General features: G+C 36.1%; 1 protein-coding gene across 3 annotated transcripts in view; it reads left to right on the forward strand.

The window, feature by feature from the left end:
- The window catches only part of NALCN (sodium leak channel, non-selective), a 363914-nt gene that overhangs the window by 135598 nt on the left and 215552 nt on the right, over nt 1-12764 (forward strand). For all 3 annotated transcript variants that reach the window (XM_008048630.2, XM_008048631.2, XM_021707824.1), the window contains one exon: nt 5164-5295. In XM_008048630.2, coding sequence (XP_008046821.1) covers nt 5164-5295 — 132 coding nt within the window. The remainder of the gene's footprint in view (nt 1-5163; nt 5296-12764) is intronic.

Genomic DNA, 12764 nt, shown 5'->3' on the forward strand with positions numbered 1-12764 from the left:
TCTGAACCAACAGGGACACATAGACATTCAGACAAAAAAACAACCTAATTATAATGACAGCGCCAAAATGAAGCTGTGACAGTTACAAAACCAATTTAAAAGTTTTTTGACAGCCACAGCTAAAAGCTTTGTTTGGACCTTTTAGTAATAACAGTTTACTTAAGACATAAATTCACAGCTAAGGAAAATAGAAAGAGAAAGTTGTGGCTTTTCTGTCATGCAGATGAAATGGAAATCAGTTGAAATGTTTTTAATAGAACATTATGTTGAAAAGAGTATAGAAAAGGAATAATAGTTATGGAATTTGACTCTCACAATGCAAGAAAGACTAAATAACAATAAAAATTCTAATGAGAAAAGAAACTTGCCAACCAATGTGCTTATCTCTGTTATGAAGGTCAGTAGTTCCTGCAAGTTAATTGATGTGCATAAAAACATGTTGATTGGCAGTTCTGGAATTTGATTTTGTATTACCTATAAAATAAAGGCAAAGGCAAATGGATATAAGAATGTATGCATAGCCATGGTGACGGGAAGCCTTACTAAAAACCTGCTCTCCCAGTGGCCCTGACATCTCTCAAATTTTCAAACTGTTATAACTTTTTGTTCATCTCTCATGATTTGGGACTTAGTCCAATATGCAGCATAATTAATTCTTTGACCTCAGTCAATTTGTTCCTCATTCCTGAACAACAACAAAACTTGATTCACAGAATCGCGTTTATTTTTACTTTAAACTTTTATAAAATATTTATTAGGTGCAATCACTGTTCTACACACTTTACAAATATTGACTCATTTAAAATTGGTAACAATTCTGTGGAGCAGATACCATATCTCCACTTTAACGATGAGAAAACGGAGACACAGAGAGGTTTAAGTAGTTTGCCTAGGGCCACAGTGCCCTAGTTTCAGCTCTAGGTAGTGCAGCCCAGAGCCTGTCTTTATTAATGAGGACTGAAGGATAAGTATGACCCCGTTAAACACGTACATATAGGCATAGCGACCGTGGCAGTGCTCAGAGGAGAATCTTTTTCTCTTACCCCATTTTCAGACTGTGCTTTCATTGGTCTGTTTTGGTTGCAAAGACTGAAGAATTCTCAGGTAAGATCAAACATTCAGGGCATGTCTCCCCAAGTAACAAGAAGAAATGAGACCTCAGGAAGGTGATGTGTTGGGATGCTAATCCCAAGGGATATAGCTCAGTGGTTTGTTGTTGGGTGCTCAGTTCCTTTTCATGAGTCAGCTTCTTTCTCCTCCTTCTGCTGTCCAGGGCCTTCAGCCTCTACTCTCTCGGTTTAGATATTCATTACCCCACAGTGGGTAATGTGTCCCAGAATGAATTTAAATAGTTTTGTGTTCAGAGCCTGGTTTTGCTGTTTACCTGCTGTATGACTTGGACAAGTGACTTAGTCTCTCTGAACTCTGTGAAATGTAGGCAGTATATCTCACCATGTAGTGGAGATTTAAAAAGATAAAATAAATACACACATACAATATGAACTGGAACACACTAAGCATTCAATACATGGTAGCCATTTCAATCATACTCATTATTTTTAATGTCTAATTATCTCCATATCAACGTAGGCAGCAGACTTGCACTAGATAGACTTGGATTTAAATATTGGGTCCATCTTCAATACTTGTGTGACAATGGGAAAAATTATTTAGTGTCTTTGAGCCTCGGTGTTCCTAACTGTAAAATTGGAATAATGTCCTAGAGCTGCTATGAATTAATTTATGTAAAGCACCTAGACAACTCCAGACACATAGTAAATACAAAATATACATCAGTTATTTGTAGTTGTAGTATGGTTTTCAACAAATATTTATGGAAATAGTAAGTTTTTTTTAAAAAGCCCTTAGATTACTCCCAACTTTTCAGTATCATTATAATTTCTAAAATGTTTTTATCCATAGTATTTTTCTCTCTTAACACAGAATAAAGCAATACTTGTTGTCTTAGCAGCTTTCTTTTATAATTTTTATTTTTAAAATGTGGGGTACAATTCAGGATTAAGTATACAAATAGTCACTGTACAGGTAAGGTTTGGGCCTCACTTTGCTCCCCACTTCACCCTGTTTGAGATCAGGCACCCTTATTGATGAGGTGTGCCCCGCCCCCCCATTGCCTGGCAGTTTTCCACTACTGTCAATTCCTTCCTTACAGTATTATGATAATTGTTCAGGGTCCACTTATGAGTGAGAACATGTGGTACTCAGTTCTTTGTGTCTGTGATAAATCACTGAGTATTACAGACTCTAAATACATCCAAGTTACTGTGAAGTTCATAATTTTGTCCTTCTTTATGACTGTGTAATATTCCATCATGTATATGTACCACAAGCTTTTTATCCAGTCCAGTTGTGATGGGCAGCATGATTGGTTCCATGTTTTTGCTATTGTAAATAATGCTGCAATAAACATGCCTGTGCAGGTATCTTTTTCATTGATTTGAGTTCCTCCAGGTATATTTCCAGAATGGGGATTGCCGGGTCATATGAAGGTTGATTTTTATGCCTTTTAGGAATTGTCATACTGTTTTCTACAAAAGTTGTACTAGATTACAACCCCCACCAACAGCGTAGAAGTGTTTCCTCTTCTCTGCCTTCTCTCCAGCATCTGTTGTTTGTTGAGTTAGTGATAATGGCCATCCTGACTGGAGTTAGGTGATATCTCAGTGTGGTTTTAATTTGCATTTCTTTGATAATTAGTGAACCTGAGCATTTTTTCATGTATCTGTTAACTTCTCATTTGTCTTCTTTTTAGAAGTGTCTATTCATATCTTTTGTCCACTTTTGAATAGGGCTATTTGTTTTTTCTTTTCAGAATGTTTGAGTTGCCTGTAGATCCTAGATGTCAGGCCTTTGTCAGATATACAGCTGGCAAATATTTTTCCCCATTCTGTGGGCTGTCTCCCTGTTCTCTTGATGGTTTCTTTTGCTTTGCAGAAGCTTTTCAGTTTGATGAAGTCCCATTTGTCTATCTTTTATCTTATGGCATGGACATTTGGGGTTTTGATCAGGAATTGGTTGCCAGTTCCAATTTCCATAAGGGTGTCTCCTGCATTTTCTTAGGTCCTTATAGTTTGAGATTTTATGTTTAGGCCTTTGATCCACTTAGAGTTAATTTTTTTGTATAGTGATAGGTAGGAGTCTTGTTTTAATCTCCTGCTTGTGATCAGTCAGTTTTCCCTGCACCATTTGCTGAATAAATTCTCCACTCCGCAGTGGTTGTTAGTGGAGGCCTTTCTTTGCTGATGATATGATTCTATACCTTGAAAATCCAAGATCATCTCTCAAAAATCTTCTTGCACTGATAAATGACTTTGTCAAGGTCTCAAAGTACAAAATCAACACACGAAAGACAGTTGTGTTCTTATACACCAACAACAAACAGGCAGAGAACCAAATAAAAAGTATAATCTCATTCACAATAGCAAATAAAATGAAATACCTCAGCACCTTCCTAACCAGATAAGTGAAAGAACTTTACAATGAAAACTACAAAACACTGCTCAAAGAAATCAAAGATGACACAAACAAATGGAAATATATTCCATGCTCATGGATTATAAGAATCAACATTGTTAAGATGTCCATTCTACCCAAGGCTATCTACAGATTTAGCACAATGCCCAGTAAATTACCAGCATCATTCTTCTCAGACCTGGAAATGACAATACAGAAATCCATATGGAAACATAAATGACGACGTATAGCCAAAGCAATCCTTAGCAAAAGAAACAAAGTGGGAGCCATCACACCTCCAAACTTTAAACTTTATTATAAGACTACAATCATCAAAATAACTTGTAATGGTACAAGAACAGGCATATAGACCAATGGAACAGCATAGAGATTCCAGAAGCAAATGTCTTAGCAGCTTTTTAAAAATCATTTCTCCATAATCAGGATTAAAGTTAAAAACTAATCAACCAATGAAAACTAAGATGCACATTCTATACAAATTAAATGAAATATATTTTCAATTTTTAATAAGAGGTCTCTGAAACTATCTTCTAGTCAGCTTTTAGCCTCCTGAAAGAGTCCTCCGTTCACATTATTCAACAGTAATCTTTCAAGCCCTGTACAAGGCCTGACAATTAAGTTTGCAAGCTTGCCACTGTGCACTTATGTTGGCAGCACTGTATAAACAACTTAATAACGTTTTATAAGCTTTGTATATCAAGGGTGTCACAGCTGTGTTCATGTCGATGTGTGGCAGTGTCTTGCTGAGTGACATTCATTATTGTTGTTGCATGTTTTGTGTGCCACCATGAGAATGTTGGAGCTTGAATTAGGGCAATGAACAAACATTACATTTCTTGTTAAACTGGACAAGTATGGAAGTGAAATCAGGGACATGTTAGTCCAAGTTTATGGTGCTAATGCCAGAAGAAAATGGCAGCATACATGTGGATTAAATGTTTTTCTGAGGGGAGAGAAAGCATTACTGGTGAAGAGAGGTCAGGATGGCCAGTAAAGAGCAGAACTGATGAAAACTTCGCAAAAATTTGTCAAGCCATGCATCAAAATTGTTGACTGACTGTAAGAAGTATCGCAGGCCAAATAAACATTGATAGAGCAACAGGAAAATCTTAACTGAAAATCTTGGCATGAGAAATGTATGTGCAAAAATAGTCCTAAAGGAGCTCTTGCATCATGACAGTGCACCAGCTCATACAGCACTGTCTGTGAGGGAGTTTTCAGTGAGCAAAGAAATAACGTTAGTGGAAAACCCTCTGTGCCCTCTGATCTTATTCTGAAGATAAAAGAAAAGACCTTATTCTGAAGATAAAAGAAATATTGAAAAAAAGAAAATATTTGATGACATACAAGACATTAAGGGTAATATGATAACAGCTCTGAGGGCCATTCCAGAAAAAGAGTTCCAAAATTGCTTTGACATGTGGACTAGGGACTGGCATCAGTGCATAGCTTCCCAAGGGGAGTACTTCAAAGGTGACCATACTGATACCCAGCAGTGATGTATGTAGCACTTTTCCTAGGATGAGTTCACAAACTGAATTGTCAGATGTTGTATATTGCATAGCAGCATATCACACAGGTGTTGCCAGCAAAAGTCTAAGCACATTGATTACATTTAATCATGAGGTTCATTTCTTTATTGAGACTTTCTCTCTTTTGCCTCCTCAGAAAATGATGCGGTCATCAGTTTTCCACATGTTTATCCTGAGCATGGTGACCGTGGATGTAATTGTTGCTGCTAGCAACTACTACAAAGGAGAAAACTTCAGAAGGCAGTATGATGAGTTCTATCTAGCGGAGGTAAGCAGCCGGCTGGAGTGCAGATCCGTTTTCAAGGTAGAAGTGAACCTCGAATCGTGCTTTTTATAGATGTGAAAATTAATTTCAGTTTGTTAATTACTTGACTTCCACCGAAGCTGATTCATTGTCTGCTTCTTAAGTGTTTCCTCTGGTCACAGTGTTGCCTGACTCATTTCCTGTCTCCATGGGCCTGAGTAATCTTTCTCACAGTTTGTCACGTTGCCAAGGTAACTCTTTTTCCCTGGGTCTTGGTCTTGTGATCTTGCTGTTTTTCTATCCACCTTTATCTTCTCTCCCATTATCATGTTGCATTAGTTTGTTTTCTCCTAAGTGAAAGCAAGAACAGATTTTGAAGATTAAAAATAAGCAAGTGCACTCAACAATACCTAGAAGGGAACTAGAGGGAAATGTAATGACATAATATAATAATTACTGCACTAAAAACAGGTGTTAAAACCTATACTAAAGTGACCAAATCAGTAGCAGGTAGGCTTAGTGGTTAAATAAACATCTCTCCAGCATTCTACATGCCATATTAGAATTTTGGAATAGGACTTCTTCTTATTGATTAGCACTGTTAATATTTGACTATTAAATATTTTTAATGGCCTCTAGAGAACATTGCTTGTTTGGTTTTCTTCAGGGTAAAAAGACAACCTAAACTATAGAATTAAATGGTTACACATTTATGAAAAATATTTATTGACATATAGAAACCCATTCTTTATGTAGATGAGATATACATATATAGTTGTGTTGCACTTCTATAAATCCAATATATTAAAAAATAAATTCAAAAGACAGAAAAAATACAATATGACTATTTTTATTACAAAAGCATTCTTACATAAAAAAAATCAATTTGCCGTACAGTTGAGTTCTCTTAGATACCTAAATTTCTCCCAGTGAATTTAAAATGGATTTGGTTAATAAAAATTTAGTTCACCCACACACAAACTTTTCTGAAAAAGAATCGACTGCATACATCTATTGGATATAAGCATTTATGTGGATATCAAGTAACTTTTAAGTGGACACTTCTGAATTCCCCTCTTTGTGGAGGCATGTTTCCTATAACAAAATATCATTAATACTAAACTCTTACTAGAGTACAGTCTCTTGTGATGCAACATTTGCCAAATAGCTACCTGGTATATGGAGCTTACAGTCTAACAATAAAAAGTAGTAGATGATAAGATTTTTATGCTATGGAGAACTAATGACAGAGGCTCATGAAGAAATTATATCCAGCTCAATTCTTGAAAAATAGGCATAATTTTACTGAAAATTCAGCACTCAAAGAATGTATTGTTACTAATAGCAGAGAGAAATCTGGGCCAATAATAATATTTGTAAATAGTAAATTTCTAACTTGGGCTTAGGGCATTAAAGGAATCCCCATAGGGTGATTTCTGTTTTTCCTGTGCAGTAGGAAGCAAGATCTATATCCAATTTGATAGACAGTGGGACAGTGAAGCGAGAAGCTGGAGTAAAAAAAAGGAGAGGGAGAAAGTGCTGTGGAATAAGCAAAAATTTAATTAAAGATACATGTCATGCCTTCTTTAAGCCTTCACCCCCCTCTAATTTTGGAGAGAGGGATCCATTCTCTGTCTCTCTCTCTCTCTCTCTCTCTCTCATCTACTTTCTGAACAAACTTTCTTTTCTAATCTAAAAAAAAAAGATATGCCAACAGTAAAGAGCTAGCTGAATTTCAAGACGACAGATTTACAGCGATACCAATTTAGATAGACAGGTGACTCTTCAGGCCTGCGTAAGAGGGGAGAGAAGGCAACATTTTAATCAGTCCAGCTTTAGGATGATTTTTGGGCTGGTGGAACTGAGAGACCAGAGGATAAAAGAATATGGGTGACTGGCAGAGGAGTTGAAATGGTGACCCTGTGGTCTACATTGGATAAAGATGTCACAATAAGAGGAGAATGAAAAAGCAAAGGGAAGGACCAAAGATTTCCATATGGACCAAGAATAGGTATGTATGGTAGAAGTGATAGACTCAGGGAGCTGGAAGAAGCATGATCAGTGACTGGGATTCAGGATTTTATGATTCCAAAGTAATTCTGAGGAGTGAAACACAAACTCCAGGGTGGCATATGGATGTGAGTGACCTAAACATATCAATGGAGTCAAAAGAGGACTGTGAAAGCTAAGGTATTGACTGCATCTTCGTGTGGACATTGAAGTCGTTCAGAGTGAGGCCAATTCTTGGAGAGAAGAGTGGAGTCGGGAAACAAAGTCAAGAGAGATGTGAGAATGACTGATGGTATAGAAGGCAGCCACAGGGAGAGTAGATAAGATAATGTTTTAACCTTATGGAATACATCTCAAAGAAGTATCCAGGAGTGATGGACGGGGCATCCTTTCCCCATCGACATATTATACTGCATGGAACGTCCGAGCATGAGCTTCCTTTTCTAGAAAGGACTGTGGTGGGGGGATCTCATGCGTTTGGAAGAGAATCAGTCAAGGTGCAGATAGGAAGCAGATTCTGTAAATGGAGACTGAGAATTTAGAGGAAATTGTCTAACCTAGGAATAACTCAAAGGTTAGTTAAAGACCTTGAGTAAAGAGAGATAGGAAGATAGGTGAGATGGAAGAATTATAAAGGAGGATTAAAATCAGAGACTTAAGGGCAGATGAAGAAAAAAGTCAGGAAATATAAACAGAGTGATCACAGACAATTGGGGTCATTCTAATTTCTTTGGGAGGAGTAATCTGTATCTGCTCCTAAGGGAGGTTAGTTGCTTTTGTAATCCAACCCAGGGTGGGCACGTGATTGTATTAAATTAATCCTCTGAGTGTAAAACAAGGAATAGACCATCAACACAGGGAAGAGAAAGGAATGGAATTCTTTAGTAAATTGTAACTTATTTTGTCACATACAAAATTAACCTCTTTCCTAATGTGTTTATGTATGTTAGATGATGTGTCATCATGCTGTAAGAAATTCTAACAAAATATCAAATAATTGAACAGTGTGGAGTTCACTAATTACTTTTTAAATGCATTGGTAGAATCCAGGGGTAACTGATAAATTTTTGTCACTTTTCTTTTGTTCTGTATAATTTTGAAAACAACCTCAGTAACAGAAAGACAGAATTGTAAGTAGAATTTATATATACTATGTGTCCAATAATTGTCCCCTTCCCAAACCTGTGAACACAAACTTGATTGATTGTAATAAACTGGGTAGTGGGACAAGTGCTGGAGAGTTAATATACAGCACAGTGATATATATTTTATTTATTTATTTGTTTGTTTGTTTGTTTTGAGTTGGAGTCTTATTCTGTCACCTAGGCTGGAGTGCTGTGGCACACTCAACAGCCAACCTAGCATCGACCTGCTGGGCTCCCGTGATCCTTCCATCTCAGCGTTCCAAGTAGCTACAACTACCACACCTGGCTATTATTATTATTATTATTATTATTATTAATTGCAGAGATGAGGTCTCGCCAAGTTGCCCGGGCTGGTCTCGAACCTGTGGGCTCAGGATATCCACTCGCCTCGACCTCCCAATGTGCTGGGATTACAGGCTGAGCCACCAAGTCCAGCCATGATATATGTTTTAAGTATAAGTTTTATAATTAAAATTTTCTCCGAGGGTAGATCTTGTACTTACCACATCAAATAATAATAATATAAGGCACAGGAGGGAACTTTGTGAAGTGATACAATTGTCTATGACATTGGTGATAATGGTTTCACAGGTGTACACTACTTCTCAGTCTCATCAAGTTGATACATTATATGAATACAGTTTTTTACATGTCAATCATATATCAATAAAGCAGTAAAAAATAAATAAATGACAATGAACTAACTCTTTGAAATCTTGAAAACAGACAAATAAATTAGATATTGGTGATTTGGTTTACTTAAACAACAAGATAGACCCCATTAGTTAATTCTTGGACATTTAAACATTCAGAATTTGTTCCACTCTATGGATAGGTCTTGGGTCTTTCAGTTTCCCAAGGTATGTTTGGTTTTTATTCAAATTACATTGTCATTTCTCTTTGTATTAGAAACTTATACATGAGCCAAAGTTACTTGTTTCAAATTAGTATGGATAAGTCACTTTAACTGAAGTTGCTTTTTAATAAAAACTATGTTTTCATGGAGTTTATAAAGATGACTTGAGTTTAAGCTCAGCAAACTTTTCCTTGAAGAGCCAGATAATAAACATTTTAGTCTTTGTGGACTATCCACTCTCTGCCTCAATTATTCAATCCTGCCATTGTTGTATAAAAGTGAATATGGTCTCAGAATAGTTGTTTTTCAGTAAAACTTTATTTATAGGAGTAAATGATGAACAGGAACCTGTTTTAAGATATGTAAACAAGCCGGACTCGGTGGCTCAGCCTGTAATTCCGCACCTTTGGGAGGCTGAGGTGAGTTGATTGCCTGAGCCCGCAGGTTCGAGACCCGCCTGGGCAGCAAGACCTCATCTCTACAATAAATTTAAAAAAATCGGCTGGACTTGGTAGTGCATGCCTGTAATTCTGGCTACTTGGAAGGCTGAGGCGGAAGGATCGCCGGAGCCCAGCAGGTCGAGGCTGTGGTGGCCGGGAGCGGCCACTGCACTCCAGTCTGGGCAACAGAGTGAGACTCCAACTCAAAAAAAAAAGATATGTAAACAGAGAACATGTCATCTAGCATTCTTATATGCTAAATTTAAATATATTAATGTCAACAACATTAATAGCTACTATTTTGGGTGGGCTTATTATGTGCCAAATAAAAGAATTCATTGTCTCATTTAATGCTCAAAACAGTCATCATAACAGCAATTGAAGTTTATAGAATATAATTAAACTTTCGAAAGTTTAATTTTAAAATAGATCACAACAGGTCATGGGCTTTTAAAGAAGTAATTTCTTTAGATTCTACATATTCCAGAAAAATTATTTATAAAATCTAAAATAAACCACTCTACCCACTAGGAGTCAACTCACAGTCTAAAAAATACCATTTAAGAATAAATTAAGCTGCTTAGCTTAGCTTCTGTTGTGAAACTGGGGAGTTGTTTTGTTACTTTGGATTAATTAATCTAAATTTAAAATGAGTTAAGAAACAGGAAAAACTTTTTTTTCTAGTCTGTGTATAAATATAAAATGGTAAAGATTTATTTTCATTTTTCATTTTCATCTAAGAAAATATATTATTACTGCACTTTAAAAGATTTTCATAGTGAACATAATTACATTTTAAAGTATATATTCTTGTATTCTTAATAATAAATTGTAAACAATATTTTTCTTATTGTTATTTATATAAAAATATATAAATGTATGTCTGTATCTCTTAGACTATACCTACAACAAAATTTAGCAGCACAGTGCCTTGTTATGCACAGGAGATTGACCATTTTAACAAAGTTCCTTTTTTAAGAAACCTCAGACTGATGGGACAGATACAGCAAGGAAGCAAGCATTCCTAACAAAGAGGCCAACTGTTTTATTGCACAAACTTAGTTCTATCTGTCATCCTAGCATGATAAACAGAATGTACCTCCCCAGATACATTCTCTGGTATCCTCTGGACCTACCTGAATAGGGTCCTCTTCCAGCTTCTGGTGTTAGATTTTAATGAGCATTGTCATATTTACTAATTAAGTCAGAAGTGAGAGAGAAGAAAGACTCTATGTTATATACCCCATAGTAAATTAACTAAAAGTATCCTTCCTCTCAAGTCTTTCGCCTCCTTCGCAGCCCATTCCCATTTCTCCCCCACTTGTCATGCAGTCAGACAGGCTCTCCTCTCCCCACTCATGCACAGCAATTCCACTCCATCCCCAGACTTGCATTCCCCACTTGCTCTTTGCTCAGCAACACTAAAGATCCTGCTTGTGAGAAGATCCAAAGTCCTTAGAATATAGTCATTATCCACTGTTATTTAAGCCATCTTAGTACCCCACACCAAGTATTTCTTCTAATACATTCAGAATCTTCCTGCAGAGATTTCACATGATATACAATTCTTCATCTCATTCCAATAATAAAGACAGAGAGAGCAAGAAGAAGAAGGACCTAGACCCTTTTTACATGCCAGTTGTGCTTGATGGGAAATAAGAAAAAAGACTTCGCCATAAGATTTGTAACTCCAGGGACCTCTTTCTACTTTTATGTGCTGTAGTTTTGTGAGAATGTTAAGAGAGTACCTGGTGTAATCCTGGATGACACTTATACCAACAGTTCCCACGTTTGTCTCAATACATCATATCTGTATGAGCAGTTTTAGTTATCAAATTCATATTTCCAATAATTCTAAAAATCATTCTCTATTATAGTAGAGAACTAAAATATTTATTAAATTGTCTTTTTCGAAATGAGTCATAATCTGCCAAGACACTACTTCTTTGAGAGAATTAATGTTGTTTCTAAAAGGGATTATTGGTCAAGCAAAAAGGTACTAAGACTAAATTAAACTTACATTAATAAGTTTGGGGCAGAATTAGACTTATTCATGTCAGATCCTAGGTTGTTAAAGGCAGCATTAACCTTCTGTATTAATATGGTTAGTTTGCCCGACTATTTTTCTGTAGTTCTTTATTTTTCCTTTTAATTGAAATTTCCATCCTTTGGAAATCTGACTTTTTAAAAAACTTTCTTCTTAATTACCAAGTATTTCATAAATTCAACACACAGAAAAAATGGTATAACCAACCTGTTCACCACCCAGCTCCTTAAAAAAATTTAATAGTTTTTCATGTTTGGTTCAAGTTTTTCCTTCAGAAATAAGGCATTGTAGAGAGAAGCTCCCTGGGTACCACTTCTTTATCTGCCTAACCTACAGAGAACCATATCATCATTCCAAAGCACGTCTTATAATAGTTAAATTACCAATATGCAACTTGTTTCTGTCCTTCACTTATCATTATATTTGGGAGACAGACTCATGTTGATATATTTAGCATTCATTTAGTTGTTCTGCACATAATGGCAATGGACATTGCAATTGCTTCCAGCCTTTTGCTGTTGAAAACAATGCTTCAGTAAACATTCTTATTTGAGTTTGTATGCCACATTTGGGAGAGTATTTTTCTAGACCATATACCTAGACTTAAAATTGCTCGATTTTAGTATTTGATCAACTTTGCTAGATATTGCTAAATTGCACTTCAAAATGCTTGTATCAATTTACATTCCTACCAGGATACATAAGCAGCTCTACTTCATGCTAATTATTTTTATGTTAAGAATGTTTAATTTTCTTTCAGTCCGATATAAATAATCATAATACACATTTTCTTGATTACCATAGAGGTTTGACTTTGTTTGTTATTTTGTTGTTGTTGTTTGTTTGCTTGCATATTCTGTCTGTCCTGGGTTTCCTTTTCTATGAATTTACCTGTTCAATCTGGTCCCTAACTATTTTTTCAGTTATCTGGTGATATGCAGTACAGACCGTCTAGCCTTCAGCTTGTCTTTTAACTTTCTTCTGCTGTCTTTTAT

The sequence above is a fragment of the Carlito syrichta genome, unplaced genomic scaffold, assembly GCF_000164805.1.
Source record: "Carlito syrichta isolate Samal-C Ts95f unplaced genomic scaffold, Tarsius_syrichta-2.0.1 Scaffold126448, whole genome shotgun sequence".
Taxonomy (NCBI): Eukaryota; Metazoa; Chordata; class Mammalia; order Primates; family Tarsiidae; genus Carlito; species Carlito syrichta.